Source organism: Lagenorhynchus albirostris, chromosome 6, assembly GCF_949774975.1.
Source record: "Lagenorhynchus albirostris chromosome 6, mLagAlb1.1, whole genome shotgun sequence".
Classification (NCBI taxonomy): Eukaryota; Metazoa; Chordata; class Mammalia; order Artiodactyla; family Delphinidae; genus Lagenorhynchus; species Lagenorhynchus albirostris.
Window position 1 is genome coordinate 38,295,397 of NC_083100.1, and position 16,319 is coordinate 38,311,715.

At 34.7% G+C, this 16,319-nt stretch overlaps 1 protein-coding gene across 2 annotated transcripts in view; it reads left to right on the forward strand.

Annotated features, from left to right (window-relative positions):
• Positions 1-16,319, forward strand: part of PGAP1 (post-GPI attachment to proteins inositol deacylase 1) — a 74,519-nt gene that overhangs the window by 37,083 nt on the left and 21,117 nt on the right. For both annotated transcript variants that reach the window (XM_060152398.1, XM_060152399.1), the window contains exons 12-19: positions 746-797; positions 4,539-4,616; positions 8,454-8,529; positions 12,598-12,671; positions 12,778-12,829; positions 13,319-13,385; positions 13,817-13,925; positions 15,600-15,638. In XM_060152398.1, coding sequence (XP_060008381.1) covers positions 746-797; positions 4,539-4,616; positions 8,454-8,529; positions 12,598-12,671; positions 12,778-12,829; positions 13,319-13,385; positions 13,817-13,925; positions 15,600-15,638 — 547 coding nt within the window. The remainder of the gene's footprint in view (positions 1-745; positions 798-4,538; positions 4,617-8,453; positions 8,530-12,597; positions 12,672-12,777; positions 12,830-13,318; positions 13,386-13,816; positions 13,926-15,599; positions 15,639-16,319) is intronic.

The window sequence follows — 16,319 nt, forward strand, 5'->3', positions numbered from 1 at the left end:
CTGCATCGGCAGGCGGACTCTCAACCACTGCGCCGGACTCTCAACCACTGCGCCACCAGGGAAGCCCCAGATATTTTTTTTTTTAAAGCTTAATAGTTTGCTTTTTTCTTTTTAATATAAATTTATTTCTTTATGGCTGTGTTGGGTCTTTGTTGCTGCGTGCAGGTTTTCTCTAGTTGCAGTGGGTGGGGGCTACTCTTCGTTTTGGTGTGCCAGCTTCTCATTGCAGAGGCCTCTCTTGTCGTGGAGCACGGACTCTAGGCGCACGGGCTTCAGTAGTTGTAGCTCGCGGGCTCTAGAGCACAGGCTCAGTAGTTGTGGCGCACGGGCTTATTTGCTCCTCAGCATGTGGGATCTTCTGGACCAGGGCTCAAACCCGTGTCCCCTGCATTGGCAGGCGGATTCTTAACCACTGTGCCACCAGGGAAGCCCCACTTCAGATATTCTTAAGCTCATTTTGCTACTAAACTAAATTATAGTATTGATTTTAAAATTAAAAATAAAGAAAATTAACATACTAGTAATTTTTGCAAACATTGATAGTTGGTTGCTAGGAAAAACTACGCTTTGTTCCCCAAAGGACTATGTGGATAAAGTGTATTGTGTTAGACCTATTAGACTTGAGTTCATTAGAACTGTCTTTGGTAGGTCTACAGATGGTTTCTTTTTGCTCTGAAGCTCATTTTTAATTTATAATACTTTAATATATTTGTCCTTTAATTATATTTTCATATTTATTTCCAAGCCGGCAAGGGGTTGATTTATCATGGAAAGCTGAACTGCTGCCAACAATTAAGGTAAATTGTGGATTTAGAATGTTAATATCCAGGTGAAAAAATATTTGAGCATATGGGCATGTACAGTATGGTCTTTGATTAATTCTAGGTATTAAATAAACTTGAAATTTGCTAATATACATTTTAGAAATATTTTCTCTGGAAATACATTTAATGGAGAATAACATGCAATTATTTTTTAGCTTTCAGAGGTGAAAACTATAAGTCATCAATCCTAAATAAAATTAAATCTATATGTTATAGCATCATACTAAGAGATAGATAAATTTTTAAGATTCAATTTGAGGGTTTGTTTGGAATGGTCTGTCTTAAAATATTAAGTTGAATATACTCAGAATTCATTTTGGGGAGGACCTACAGTAGGGAAGTAAGCATCTCAAAAAGACACAAAGCAATTTTCAGTTTCAGTGTCATCTGTGGTTAAGCACTTCAGTAACTATCTACTTTTATATAGTACTCCATGGAATTTATTTAATAATTGTTAATGATTTCCTTAAGCAACTGTGGTAGGTCAGCACATCTTTACAAAAGGCTAATTTGCACACTCACAAAATCTATTGTTGAGAAAATAAAACAGTTCTAAAATTTGATGAAAATATCTGTTCTAATTTTCAAATTGTATTTATTATAACTGATAACCATATGCCAGTTGATAGTTTTTAGTCTTCAAGTAAATCTATACTTTAGAATATATTGTCATGATGAATACTATATTCATAGGGTTGAATGTGAAGTCCTCTGGTTGGTCCCAGTCATCTCCCAACTCCAGTTATTTATTTGTGCTCATGAATGTTTATTTATCTGTATGTTTAGTCAACTCTGTCCTATACCAATGAGAGGAATGATGACAGGATGAATAATTGCAAGTCACTTACACTTGACTTTGGAATGATTGCAGTTATTTTTTGTGTCACCTTGGTCAGTCTTACTTTGTGCATGTTCATTCATGTGGCTTGTATTGATAAGACAAATAAGTGATTTGACTCATAAGAACATTTTTAAGGTCTCTCACTAGTTCTATCCTAACTGTCTAGGCAGGAGCAAAGCAAAAACAGAAGTATTAGGGTATACTTACTGATCAATCATTCATAAGATATATTAAATATTTCCTTGAATTTCCAGTTTGGATATCCTTTCCAGTCTGTAATTTAAGAGTTAGGAAGAAATAAATCATAAAAAACCCGATAAAATGTTACTTTGCTACTATTTTTAAAAAATTATTTCTTAAATCATAATATCCTTTTTTTTTTAAGTCTCAAAGATTTAACAATGTATTCGTCTAGTTTTAGACCCCTGTGTTGTTTTTTCTAAGTGTAAGAAACAGCTGGCTGAGTAGTAGAACAAGTTCTTCCAGCTGATTACTTTTTTTTAAATTTATTTATTGTATTTATTTTATTTTTGGCTGCGTTGGGTCTTCGTTGCTGCGCGCGGGCTTTCTCTAGTTGCGGCGAGCGGGGGCTACTCTTCGTTGCGGTGCGTGGGTTTCTCATTGCGGTGGCTTCTCTTTGTTTTGGAGCATGGGCTCTAGGCACGCGGGCTTTAGTAGTTGTGCATGGGCTTAGTTGCTCCGTGGCATGTGGGATCTTCCCGGACCAGGGCTTGAACCCATGTCCCCTGCATTGGCAGGCGGATTCTTCACCACTGCGCCACCAGGGAAGCTCCAGCTGCTTACTTTTTATAGTGGATACTAGGAGAAAGTGCCAGGCGGCAGTAAAAGCCTACTGGAATTTAGGGGGAAAAACTGGAAGAGAAAAGTTAGAAAATGAGGATTATAATACTCTGCTATCTTAAGCATTCTCAGTTGAAAAGGATTATAATTATTAAATGCAAATAAACTTTTCCATTGTAATTAAAATTAAAATTATATATATGTGTGTTAGCCCATTTATAAAAAGGACACAAAATTATTTTGCTATGAAGTTGAAGGGAAAGGAAAGATTGAAGTGAAAAAATCTTGTGGGTTTTATTCATATTTATATCATCTCAACAAAGGTAATGTAAGATGAGAATCATACCACCTTTGGCACCTCTGATGACTGAACTGTTAATAAATAGATGGAATCCTCCAGCAAAGCACTTGTAAATTCGGTTTAGGGCCTTAACAACATCAGTCACATGGAACTTTTCTGTCATGGTACAATGAAGACAGAAACCACAGCAGACCAACAATTGGGTAAGCCCAAATGGACTTATTGCTAAAAACAAACAAAACAATTAACTTTGAAAAGAAATCTAAGTTAATGAGAAAAATTACCTAGTCACTATTGTGCCTAGATCATACTTTAGCACCACAGCTTTGCCCTACACACGGCAGCAGAACTTGAAGGGTTTCTGACATCCAAACGCTGGTGTTTGATTTTCTGTGTGTGTTGCCTCAGCATTAAGGTCATTTTACCCTTAAAACACTGAAAAATTTCCAAACTTCATATTAACCTTACCTGTCAGTGTAACAATTTCATGAATATTATCTTCCCAAATTCCTACTGACATTGTAACTATATGGGAACTTAACTTTATAAGTAAATGTATTTTGACACACTGATATCTTTTTAAAGTATTCTGATCCTAAAAAAAAAAATTCTTGAGGAAAAAAATTATTCTTGAGAATAAATAACAAAAGTTCTCAGTGGATAGCTACACAGAGTAACCATGGTTCTTTCTAATTAATTTATCTTTCATATTGTCTACCACCTGTCTGGTTGGTTTCAGTTGCCTTTAACTTTGGTTTCTGTGGCTCTCTTAAGGCCCTTTAATTTACATTGGAATATGTAAGTGTGTTGCAGAGACTTTGCTGACTAAGTTGAGGTGCAGTCCAGGAGTTTAACAAGCGCTCCCAGGTGAATCTGGTCAGGTTGTTTGAGGACCACTCGTTGACAGTTCTCTTTAGAACCTCTATCCAACTTGCCCACATTGGTGCTTCGGAAGAACAGTGGAGAGTATTAAGTGCAGAAATTTCTTAATGTACACGGATTGTCACAGCATATAACTACTCACACCCTCGCCACATCTGCTGTCAGGAAAAAAAAATAAAAGACTTGAAAACTGTATTTGGTGGCCTGGGTTTTCATTAGGTAGACCAGTCTCCAATCTGTTCATTCCTCAAAATATGGACTGTAAGATAAGGTCTTTAGTTTTAAGAAAAGAATAGATGCTCATTTGGGGAGGTGCATTATTAGACTTACTGTGTTCATGTCACTTACTGAGTAAGTTCTAGGGAATGATGTTCATACACATCATTAGCCAGCAACTGTTTATTACTTGGGCTAGATCAGAATCATTTGAGATTAAGTTGTAATTCTTCCATCATATTGAGCATCCATTCATTCATCAACTATTGAATGCTCTTTGTCATATACTACCAAGATAACTGTAGAAATCATACTGTAACATTATACAAAACAAGTAGACAAATTGTAAGAAACATCAAATCTGGAAATAATTACGTAAAATAATTAAATTTAATGTTAAATGTCATTTATCTTACATGAAGGGATACAGTTCAAGGAATATTTTTGGCAGTCCATATTTACATAATTATTAGAAATTTGACCTTCAGCAGGCTCATTGACCTGAAAATGTAAACATGGGCATTTTATGAAGTACTGAGCATAAAGTTTGAAGTCAGTTTTTTCATGACTTACTAGGTAAGAAATAAATGTTTGTAATTTATTTTTCTTTTAACATGCTTTAAGCTCTATATATCCTGAGAAATAAAATCAGCTTTTTTTCATCCTTTTTTAGTCTCTGACGTTAAGACTTCAAGACTATCCATCTTTGTCTCATCTTGTTGTTTATGTACCATCTATTCATGGAAGTAAGGTAACAAACAAATTAAGGTTGTTTTCAGAATGTTTTGGGGATACTCATGCTAAATATTTAAAATTATTTTTTGATGAATTCTTCAGCTTAGGGCTCATCTGAAACAGTGGCCAGGTTGGTGATCCACCTAAGACTGTTTAAAGCATTAGGATCATCTACTCTAACTTGAACTAAGCAGAATAAATCCAAGTCTCTTTGTTTCAAGTGGGAATTAGTTCTACTTTATCAGTCTTTCAAAATCTGTTAATTATTTGTTTTTCTTTTTGTTTTTGTTTTTGCGGTACGCGGGCCTCTCACTGTTGTGGCCTCTCCCCTTGTGGAGCACAGGCTCCGGACGCGCAGGCTCGGCGGCCATGGCTCACGGGCCCAGCCGCTCTGCGGCATGTGGGATCTTCCCGGACCGGGGCACAAACCCGTGTCCCCTGCATTGGCAGGCGGACTCTCAACCACTGCGCCACCAGGGAAGCCCCAAATCTGTTAATTATTGAGTACTCTTTTATGTGCAAGACTATGTGCCAGGAATTATAGGAGGCACACAAATGAGAAAGACATGAACCCTGTTCTCAAAAAGCTACATACTGTTGGGCAGTGGGAGAGAAATATATTTGGTGGCCAGGGAAAGGGTGAGAATGAAAGAGTTATCCAAAATGTATAAAACAAATCAGAATATAGCAAATCCATGAAAAGTGTTAAAGGGGGAGATATCTCTGATTGATGAAATAAAAGAAGGCATTATTATGAGGTGATATTTAAAATTGCCTTAAAGGATAGTTAGGGTTTTTATAGGTAGAATGAATATTCTAGACCTGGGATATCTAATATAGGAGCCACTAGCACATGTAGCGATTTAAATTTAAATTAATTAAAATTAAAGTAAAAATTCAGTTCCTTAGTTGTATTAGCCACATTCCAGATGCTCAATAGTAACATCATTGCAGAAAGTTACAATAAATAGCACTGTTGCGACAAAGAAATAGTAAGATCCAAACATGGACAGTGTAGAGTACGTTTGGAAAATAGTGAATAAGTAAATAGTAGTTTTAAAAGGATGGCTACCATGGGTAGAATAGTAGTGGAAGAAAAGTCTGGAAAAGTAGTTAATGGCCATATTCTGGAGGGCCTTGATTGGAAGATTCAGGACTTTATAGAATTCAGGAGTCAGTAGAGAAGTGAAAGATTTTTCACCATAGTAGTAATGGGATCAGAGCTATTTATTTTGGAAAATGAATCTATTTATGGTATAGGATAGATTAGAAAAAGAGAGAACAGGCACCTCATATAGGATTATGAAAGCTTGTACTAGTGAAGTGGGAGTAGAAATAAAAGGATGGTGATTTTTGAGAGAAGTAGGCAGGGAAAGAAGATGGAGGTAAAAGACCCTCTACTCCCCTTTCCACATTTCACCCAGCAAACTTACCCTTCAAGATCTAGCCGAAGTGTCCCTTGTTTTCCTTTTCTAGACTACTCCAGTAACCTCTTACTTATTCCCAGGATATTTTGTTTATAACTTCTTTGAGGACTATATTATACCGAGTTATAATTTATTTGTTTATGTCTTTATTGCCATCACCATAGTATGAATTCATTCAGAGTAAGGACCAGATAGGTTTTACTCTACTTTGCATCCTCAACCTTTAGTGACTACCACATAAATGCTCAAAAAAGTGTTTCTTGAATGAGAAGGTTAATGAGATTTGGGGCCAATATCATAGGAAAATTTAAAGGAAAAAAGAAAAGGGGATGTAGTTAGGAGAAGTCTCGAAGATTGAGTCTCACGAGTACCTTATAATGGATTCATTGTTTTGTTTTGCTTAGCTCAAGTGAGAGGTAATTCAGCATCTTCAATACTAAAAGCTCTCTTTAAGGGTTTTTCTTTCAGGTAAGTTGGTTTTGAATGAATTTAACATCTTCCCAAACTTGGAAAGGGCTTCCTTGGTTATTCCAAGAAAGTAATGAGCGTTTCGCAAATAGCCAGTCTTAGTGGCCTAATAAATACTTAATGTGTCTTAACGCTCTTTGGAAAGTAACACTGCTGACTCTAGTGTTGCATACCCAATCTCACAAGGATGGTAACTTAGGCCTTTCATAATTTTTATGTGTCTGTTATAGCCCATCATCAGAAGGATACATATATTTAAATATATATATATATATATTTTTTTTTTTCCTGCGGCACGCGGACCCCCCACCATTGTGGCCTCTCCCGTTGCAGAGCACAGGCTCCGGACACACAGGCTCAGTGGCCATGGCTCACGGGCCCAGCCGCTCCGCGGCATGTGGGATCCTCCCGGACCGGGGCACGAACCCGTGTCCCCTGCATCGGCAGGCAGACTCTCAACCACTGCGCCACCAGGGAAGCCCAGGATACATATATTTAAATAGGCAGTTCAAAATTTTCTTAAGTCAACTAATCATCTTAATATAGTTTTCCAAGTGTAAATGTGGAATTACTTGCATTTTTTGATGACGGAAAACAAAATGATTAAGTCCATTAGAAATGTACTTACATTGTATATTTCAGAGACAGACTCTTGAATTCTTTCTTTTTTGGGTAAGGGTTTATTCCATAAAGAAATGGCCAAATTTTTAAAGCAATAATAAAAGTTGTATTATTTTAAATACCTGTTAAAGTGATTTAAAATTGCTTCCCTGTCTCAGGCAATGTGTCACCCAAAGATACTTGTAAAAATATAATGAATTATCCTGTTGAATAAATGATTTCTCTATAACAGCTGTTTTCTGTAGTGAAAATATCTGACAGTGTTCTTTGCCTTCTAATTAAAGAGGGAAAAATAAAAGCAGAGCCCCTTAGTTTTTTTCTTTTATTCCCTCGTGTGTGTACATTCTCATTTTCCCTCATCTGTTTTTCATTTTCAAAAACAGTCAAAACTCCACCCAAGAGGCAAACAACGTAACACAGCTTAAAATACAATCCAAGGTGTAGTTACTGGAAAAGCCTAGGATAGACCCCACTGACTTTCCACTTATTGTAGACAGCAAACTACTTGCTAGCTACAGTTAGGCATCGGATTAATTTCTTCCTCAGCTCACATAAATAGATCAGAGTAATTTGGTTGGATTGTGGAAATGATTTTAATGAAACTGTTTTTATTGTAGACAGCTGAGAGCAAGGTTCGTTATGCCACTGTAGAAATGTTATTAGATAAGAAATGCCATTACAGAGATTGCAGTGATGCAGATGTCACATTTTAGGTTCACTTTTTTTGAGATAGTGGTTTTTTTTTCCTTTGTACATAGTGAATCTCTTTGCCATTTATTATAATCTCTGTTTAGCCTGGAATAATCTTACATGAATAACATTAGCCATCTGTAGATGAATGGCAGTATGTCTCCAAAAGCCTTTTGTAGTCTAATTAGACTGCTGAAGCATACTAAATATGCAATTTTTGAAAAGATGTAACAAAATCACATTTCTTTTTGAGTATGAAAGAATTCAGAGATATATTACCTAAATTCTTAATTATCTTGAGTTAATCTTGGCTCTTAATGCTTTGATCCATCGTTTATGGTCCCTCTTCTATAAACACCTAAAACCAGCTGCAAGAAAACTTTGCTGTACATCTGCTCTTACAGAAATGACCCTCTGATAATTTATCTATTAAGTTAAGCTTTGTCACCAAATTCTCTTAGCTTAGCATCTCTCCTTGAGGAATTCATGCCCCCTAAATATAACCAGGGTTAGAGTGTAATAGATAATAAATAATACCTTCTTCAAAACTGAAGTTTATAGATTTTTGTTTTCTACTCAGATATCAAGATATTTTACTATAAATTTAATTCTATTTTTTCCTAATAAATCAATGTTTTATATTCCAGTTTGTTGTAGATTGTGAATTCTTTAAAAAAGAGACAAGATCCATACAGCTTCCTGTAACTCATCTTTTTTCCTTTGGTAAGTACTTTGATTTTGGAAATCTTAAGAATTGCTTCTATTTTTAAGAGTGTTGATTTATTTTGCCAGTTAGTTGCAATAATGCAGAGCCCTAACATTAAGTGTTTTTGTGTATTTCAAGTGTAGTTCTTAGAATAACCACGTGATATGGCTTAGTGGTTTGATTTTTAAGTAGGCCAGCAATCATTTTCTGAGAAATGAACCTTATTTTTTTAATAGACTTTATTTATTTATTTAAATATTTATTATTTATTTATTTCATTTATTTTTGGCCACGTTGGGTCTTAGTTGCAGCACACAGGATCTTCGTTGAGGCACGCAGGATCTTTCGTTGCGGCGCCCAGGCTCTTCGTTGTGGTACACGGTCTTCTAGTTGTGACGTGTGGGTTTTCTCTCTCTAGTTGTGGTGTGCAGGCTCCAGGGCACGTGGGCTCTGTAGCTGTGGCGCACAGGTTCCGGAGTGTGTGGGCTCTGTAGTTTGCAGCATGTGTGCTCTCCAGTTGAGGCATGTGAGCTCAGCAGTTGTGGTGCGCGGGCTTAGTTGCTCCACGGCATGTGGGATCTTAGTTCCCTGACCAGGAATCGAACCCACGTCCCCTATGTTGTAAGGCGGATTCTTTAGCCCTGGACCATGAGAGAAGTCCCAGAAATGAACTTTAAAATAAACTTATCCATGATCATATACATTTGCAGGTAACTGTCTGTGTGTATGTGTTTTCACATGAACTTATACTACATATAGGCCCTTTTTATAAAAGGTTTATTCTAAGATATAAATTACTACCTGCCGTCTGAAGGTTTCAAGATTGCTCTAAATATTTCCCTTTTTTTTTTTTTGTGGTAACATACACATAACTATTCCTTTAAATTTTATTTTGAAATAATTTTAGACTTACAGAAAAATCACAGAAAGAGTAGAGTTCCCACATAGCTCTCATTCACCTTAACATAAACGATAAAATTGTCAAAACTAAGAAATTAGCACTGGTACAATACTGTTAACTACAGTTTTATTTGGTTTTCATTGGATTTTCCACCAGTGTTCTCCAGGTTCCCATATTGCATTTAGTTGTCATGTCTCCCTAGTTTCCTCTGATCTTTGATAGTTCCTCAGTCTTCCTTTGTCTTTTATAACTTTGAGGCCCTTGAAGAGTATTGGCCAGTTATTTTGTAGAATATCTCTCTATTTGGCTTTGTCTAATGCTTTCTTATAATTAGATTGAGGTTATGCATTTTGGGCAAGAATATCACAGGAGCAATGTGAACTTCTCAGTGTATCATATCAGAGGATACATGATGTCACTGTGTCTAATTACTAATGATGTGGACCTTGATCACTTCTTGGTTAATGTGTTGTCTGCCAGGTTTCTCCACTGTAAAGTTACTGCTTTGCTTTTCTCTTTGTGATTAATAAATATCTTGGGGGAGATACTTTGAGAATGTGTAAGTGTCCTGTTTTTCTTCAAAATAACCCACTAATTTTAGCATCCATTGGTTTATCTAGTCTGAAGCAATTATTACTGGCATTCTATAATTATTGGAATTCTTCCTAAGGGAAAGTTGTCCCTTTTCCCCCATTTATTCATTTTTTATTTTTGTCACTATGGACTTATGGATATTTATTTTATTTATTGGGATATAATGGAATATTATTGTTACTTTTTGTTTTTTGGCTTAAGTTGCTTCAGCTTTGGATGTTGGGAGCTCTTGTGCTCTTTTGGCATGCCCAATTTTTTCAATATTTTTCTTTTGTATTCCATTCGTGAAAAGAATCTGTTACTTGAGAGAGGAAACTTCCTTTAAGATTTTTATCCCTCCCCCACCTTTTTTTTTTTTTTTTTTGGTTGAAGAATACACAGAACAATACAGAAATGACAACTCTAAACCACCTACCTCATTAAAAATAGCAAGCTTGGACTTCCCTGGTGGCGCAGTGGTTGAGAATCCGCCTGCCAATGCAGGGGACACGGGTTCAAGCCCTGGTCTGGGAAGATTCCACATGCCACGGAGCAACTAAGCCCGTGCGCCACAACTACTGAGCCCTCATGCCGCAATGACTGAAGCCCGGGAGCCTAGAGCCTGTGCCCTGCAACAAGAGAAGCCACCGCAATGAGAAGCCCCCGCACAGCAATGAAGAGTAGCCCCCGCTCGCCGCAACTAGAGAAAGCCCGCGCGCAGCAACGAAGACCCAATGCAGCCAAAAATAAATAAATAAATAAAATAAATTTAAAAAAAAAATAGCAAGCTTATAAAATAAGAGATCTACCCTCCCTAGCTCAAATTTTTGTAATTGTGACTCCATAATTACACATACCATATTCAATTCCATGTTCATAGAGGCAAATTCTCCTTGTTTTAATTTATGCTCAGCTAAACTGATTAATACTGTATAATGATAGGAAACTGCTTTTCTAGACATAATTGATATAGGTGCTTCTGGAATATGCTAAGCAATTTTAAAGTTAATCTATTAAAAGAAAAATGGGTCTTGATTTCTTCAGGTGACAAAATGAAAATTTTATTGTTGCTAAAATATACTCTGACAATAGTATGTAACTGATGTCCACCAATACTTTTGATATCTTAGATTTAATAATAAATTAAGACTTGAACTGTTTTAAAAGTGAGAACATTCAGGGAAGTTTATGCTTTGATTACTGGTGAATGTCTCACATTTTAAATTATAACACAATCGAACACTTGTGGCTTATTTGTTGATGTTAAACAATCTTCCAAATGGGCCTATCAACATTTTGTTTTTGTTTTTGTTTTTGTTTTTTTTTGCGGTACGCGGGCCTCTCACTGTGTGGCCTCTCCCGTTGCGGAGCACAGGCTCCGGACCGCGCAGGCTCAGCGGCCATGGCTCACGGGCCCAGCCGCTCCGCGGCACACGGGATCCTCCCGGACCGGGGCATGAACCCGCGTCCCTTGCATCGGCAGGCGGACTCTCAACCACTGCGCCACCAGGGAAGCCCCAACATTTTAATAATGATGTTCCTTCTAAAATCTTCAAGGTGTGAGTCAGGCTAAAAAAAATTTTTTTTTAATTAGTAAAGTGTTCAGCTTCTGATTTCCCTTTTGCCATAGTGGAAAGCAAAATGTTAAATTATTTCTTACCTCCTGTTAGAATTTTTTAAACACCCAAAAGTTAGACCATCTTACTTGTGAAGAAGGGTACCACAGTGAATGGTATTTTAAATTAGATTAAGTAGAATGTGAAGTATACCTCATATTTACTAGTTTTTCTCCTATTCATTTTGAGGTGCCTTAAATTCAGTGCTGTATTTTAAAATATTGGTTACATTAGGTATTTATTAAAATGGTTTGTAGTTGAATGTATAAGTTAGCATTGTGTTTTAAAAGTGATTTATTAATCACAGATTAATGGTACACCTTGTACTTAGCAAATTTGTTTACATGTTGATAAAATTTCCTAAGTCTTTTTTTTCTTAACTCCAAGTATACATCCTATAATATAGTTATGATAATGCAACATTATGAAAAAACTGGTTATGTGTTTTAACTGGTGCTAAATGTGACTGACAGAATCTTAACATCATACAGTATTTATTTTTTAATTAATAGAATTTCAGTGATATACTTGGTAAAATATTTCAAGCCTTTTCTGTCTACTGCACAGTGGAGGTTTGTCTTATTGTTTTCTCTTTTCAAAGAAGCATCTGAACACTTGCATTTGCGTATTCTTATCCAAAGGCATTCACATGTAAGTGGATGCGATTTTTAAAATTTTATTAAAATGTTAAAAAAAAAAAAAAACTACCAAGAAAGCATACCTTTTTGAAATTGGAACTATGTAGTGATTTTTTAAAACACATAAATGTCATTGAAAGTCATTATAAATGTTATGCTTTGTTCAAAATTTATTGAAGAAAGATTGGATTTTTAGGAGTTCACTCCTCCATACTGAAAGCAAGAACCTATAAACAATTTTCTAATGTTAAAAATCTGTTGGCATTATTTTAGACATTGTTTAAGTAGTCAGTACTTTTGTACTTAAAAAAAATTTTTTTTGGTATTCTAAGTAATACAGTACTTTTAATTCAATAGGGTTGTCTTCAAGGAAAGTGATATTAAATACAAGTGGCCTGTTCTATAATATAGAGCTTCTGAACTTTGGACAGGTAATTAATTATCTTGACAATAACAGGACTTGATTTTACTTTACTGTTTAGTTAAACAAGCTTATAAACTTGTTTTTTTTAAATTTTTGTGGTCAAACTCTATTAGATATACCAAGCTTTTAAAGTCAACGTGGTAAGCAAGTGCTCAGGAGTGAAAGGTAAGTGTATTTCTGAAAAAATAGTATTGTCATTTGAAGAATCATTAGGTCTTCACTTGAATTTTCTGTAATACTTATTTTTCCATATATTTTATGTAAATTAATATTAAATATACGATAATAGAAAAGCTGTTTATATTTCCAAATGGATTTAACATAGACCCTTTCTTAACAGTAAGCATCTTCGTCTGTTTCAGTTTAAATATCCACGTTTTAAAAATACTGTATATCTTGCTGTTTTATTGTAGTAGTAATTGAGATTTAGCTGTTTAATGTTTTTCCAGTTTCTTATACTTCCCATATGCTCTAATATCTTGTTGTAGGTCTAATTAAACATTATTATTAAGTAATTCTCCATAATTTATTGTGTGATATAACTCTTACTGATTATTTTTTAATGAAATGAGTATTGTGTAAATAGTTAGGTATTATAGTAGTAACCTTAGTAACATAAGGTTAGTAATACATATTTCCTTTATGTTTCCACAGAAGAAATTACTAGTATCTATAAACTTCATATTCCCTGGTCTTATGAAGATTCACTAACCATTGCACAGTAAGTATATGAAAGAATTTACCTTAAACTTCGTTGTTTTTGAATAATACATATTCTACTTAGTCTGTTTATTTAAATCATAATAAAATTTTAGAGAAATTATTACAGGGCCTCTTAGTAAAATGTAGGTATCCTTTATGTAACATTGTGCCCATAAGATAATATAATATTATAAGATACCATATAGTATTCTTATTTAAACGATCTAGAATTTAAACCTTACTTGCTTCAGACATGAACCCCTTTCCACCCTCTCCCCCAATTTCTGTGTCCTAGAAGGAGCTGTGATACGACTGGAAAAGTGTCAATCCATAGTAACATGTGTGGCATCTAGCCTCCTTACGTTATTTCACTGTGTTGTGCTGAGGATTGACTTAGCCATGGTTATTTCACAGCATTTTGTATTTGAGAACTGATGTTTATCTTTTCAGGGTTCCATCTTCCACAGAAATTTCTGTGAAACTCCATATTGCTCAACCAGAAAATGACAGCCATGTAGCATTATTAAAAATGTATACATCATCAGACTGTCAATATGAGGTAAGTTATATGTTTGCTTAGTTTTTAGGATTTAGTTATAGAATAAACTGGAAATATATTTTTATATTTGCCTCAGATATATGGTGATGCGAAAGCCAATTAATATGAGAGAGTTAGTTACTTATGATACTTTAAATAGTCTCCATTTTGCCTGTTAGCACCACCTCAGTATTTCCTTAGCTGGACCATTGAAAGTATGTATCTTAATAAGTAATAGAAAATAAAATACAAATTGAGACTGCAGATTAACCTTCTCAGTTTGGAAGCCCAAGTCCAGGATCCTCTGTAAATTGAAGAACTTCATGAAATCAGCTGACATGGCTATACTGCAGTAACTGGCATGATATATATTCTCCAGCACTACTGGATAAGCTTAAGGATCTTATTTTCACTCATTATTTTAAGCTCTATTAATCATTAATATGTGCAGTTTAGTACCTGTTGGGTTTGTTTTACAATCACAGTAGATCTCTGCACTGAGAGAAGGGAAATGGACTCAACAGTAACATTTTATTTACATATAGATTCATGAACTAAAAGAGTTCCTCTTTGTATAAGAACATACCAACTTCTAAGGATTCCAGATTTAAGTGCTTGAAGTATATATTTCAATGGTGGTTTTGGTTTATGTGAAATATCTTATTTCTACTCAGTTGCTTTAATTTGGATTCTTTATTAGAGCTAACTTTCTTAGGGTAAACTAGAATTGGTAGGTCAAGTGAATATAATCTGTCCTACAAGCTTCAGTTTGACCTATATTATGAGTTATTTTAGATTTCATGGAATTTATTAATGCTCTGATATCTTGCTTTCTGTTTCTAGCATTGAAGGATTTTGCAGGGATATAATGGTTTTCAGCTTGTGCCTTCATATTTCTAATATTACTATAGAGGTAGAAAGAATTGTGTTAGTAATTTGGCTGTACTGCACATTCTCTTAATGTCCATATTTTTACAAATACTTTATTTTTTTTAAAGTCCACGTATTGACAAATTATAGTTATTTTACAACTTCTCTATGAAAGATGAATTTCCTTTTTCCAGACTTCCTAATATCAAAAGAGGTATATTTATGACAGAGATAATTAATGATGAATTTCTTTTTAAAGTGTTGTCTTGGCTCAAATTTTATTACATGTGATCTGTTTGTTCCTGGTATTATATCATGTGAAACCTATTTTTATGAAATTTACTCAGAAGTGGTTTAGCTTAACTATATTTAGTACCATATGATTGCAAGTTTGAGATTTTAAAGTACGAGTTACATAAGTAAGTTGATCAATTTGTGCTTAATTTTTCAGCAAACATACGTATAGTTTCTGACTCAATCATTCAATAAATTCCTTTAGCTTGTATGATCTGGTAATAAGATATTCTGATTAATTAAATATTCTAGTTAGTAAAGGGTTACCACGTATCACAGTATCATATGATACCACGTATCATAGCATTCATCCAATTGGGAAAGAATTAGATTACAGAAAAAATATTGAACAGCAAAACCATAGTTGATACAAATTAAATGTTGATGGTTCAGAGAATTCTTTGAAGATCTTGAGTACCTTTAGGTTCATCATTATAAAAAAATTAATGATTATGCTTAGTGCTCAGTTTAATAAAATGTGAACTAGAGTTTAGGGAAAATAACCTTTTTTTAATAATTGTTTTAAACTAGGTGACAGTTAAGACTTCCTTTTCACAAATACTTGGACAGGTAAGAGAGACTCCTTGTCGATTATTTATTGCCTTGTGAATAGAAACTGTAAGGCAGGGGTTGTAAACGTTTTCTGTAAAGCACCAGATATTAGTATTTCAGCAGACCATATATAGTCTCTTGCCACTGCTGCCACTACTGCAGCTACTTCTTTTTTCTTCTTTCTCCTTTTTTCTTCTTTTTCTCACGTTAATAAAATCTGAAAGCCATTCTTGGCATACAGGCCATAGTTGGCCACCCCTGGCTTTAAGGTGATGCTTTCATGTTTGATACTTCTTAAAAATGAAAGTTGATTCCTGATTTTCAAGAAAATTAATATTTTTGGCTAAATGGATATCATATTAAGATTTCATGTTTCTCATATGATGCTGTAATTCATAATCCAATAAAATCTGTGGGCTCTGTCATATAAATGAGCTTTTTCCAAGAACTTTTTATGTTGTGCAAGCTCAGTTTGTAAAAGGTAAAAGTAAATTATATTAAAACTAAACATGCTGAAATAGGTTAAATTCATTTGGGGAGTATCTTAAATTCATAGGCAAATAGTGTTACAAAAATAATTTATCAAGTTGTAGAACTACTATATTATTATTCAACATCATTATAATTTGCAGAATTGTGCAATCTGGACATAAATAGATAATACTGATTAGTCAGAGAAATTATAGTTTTAAAATTCAC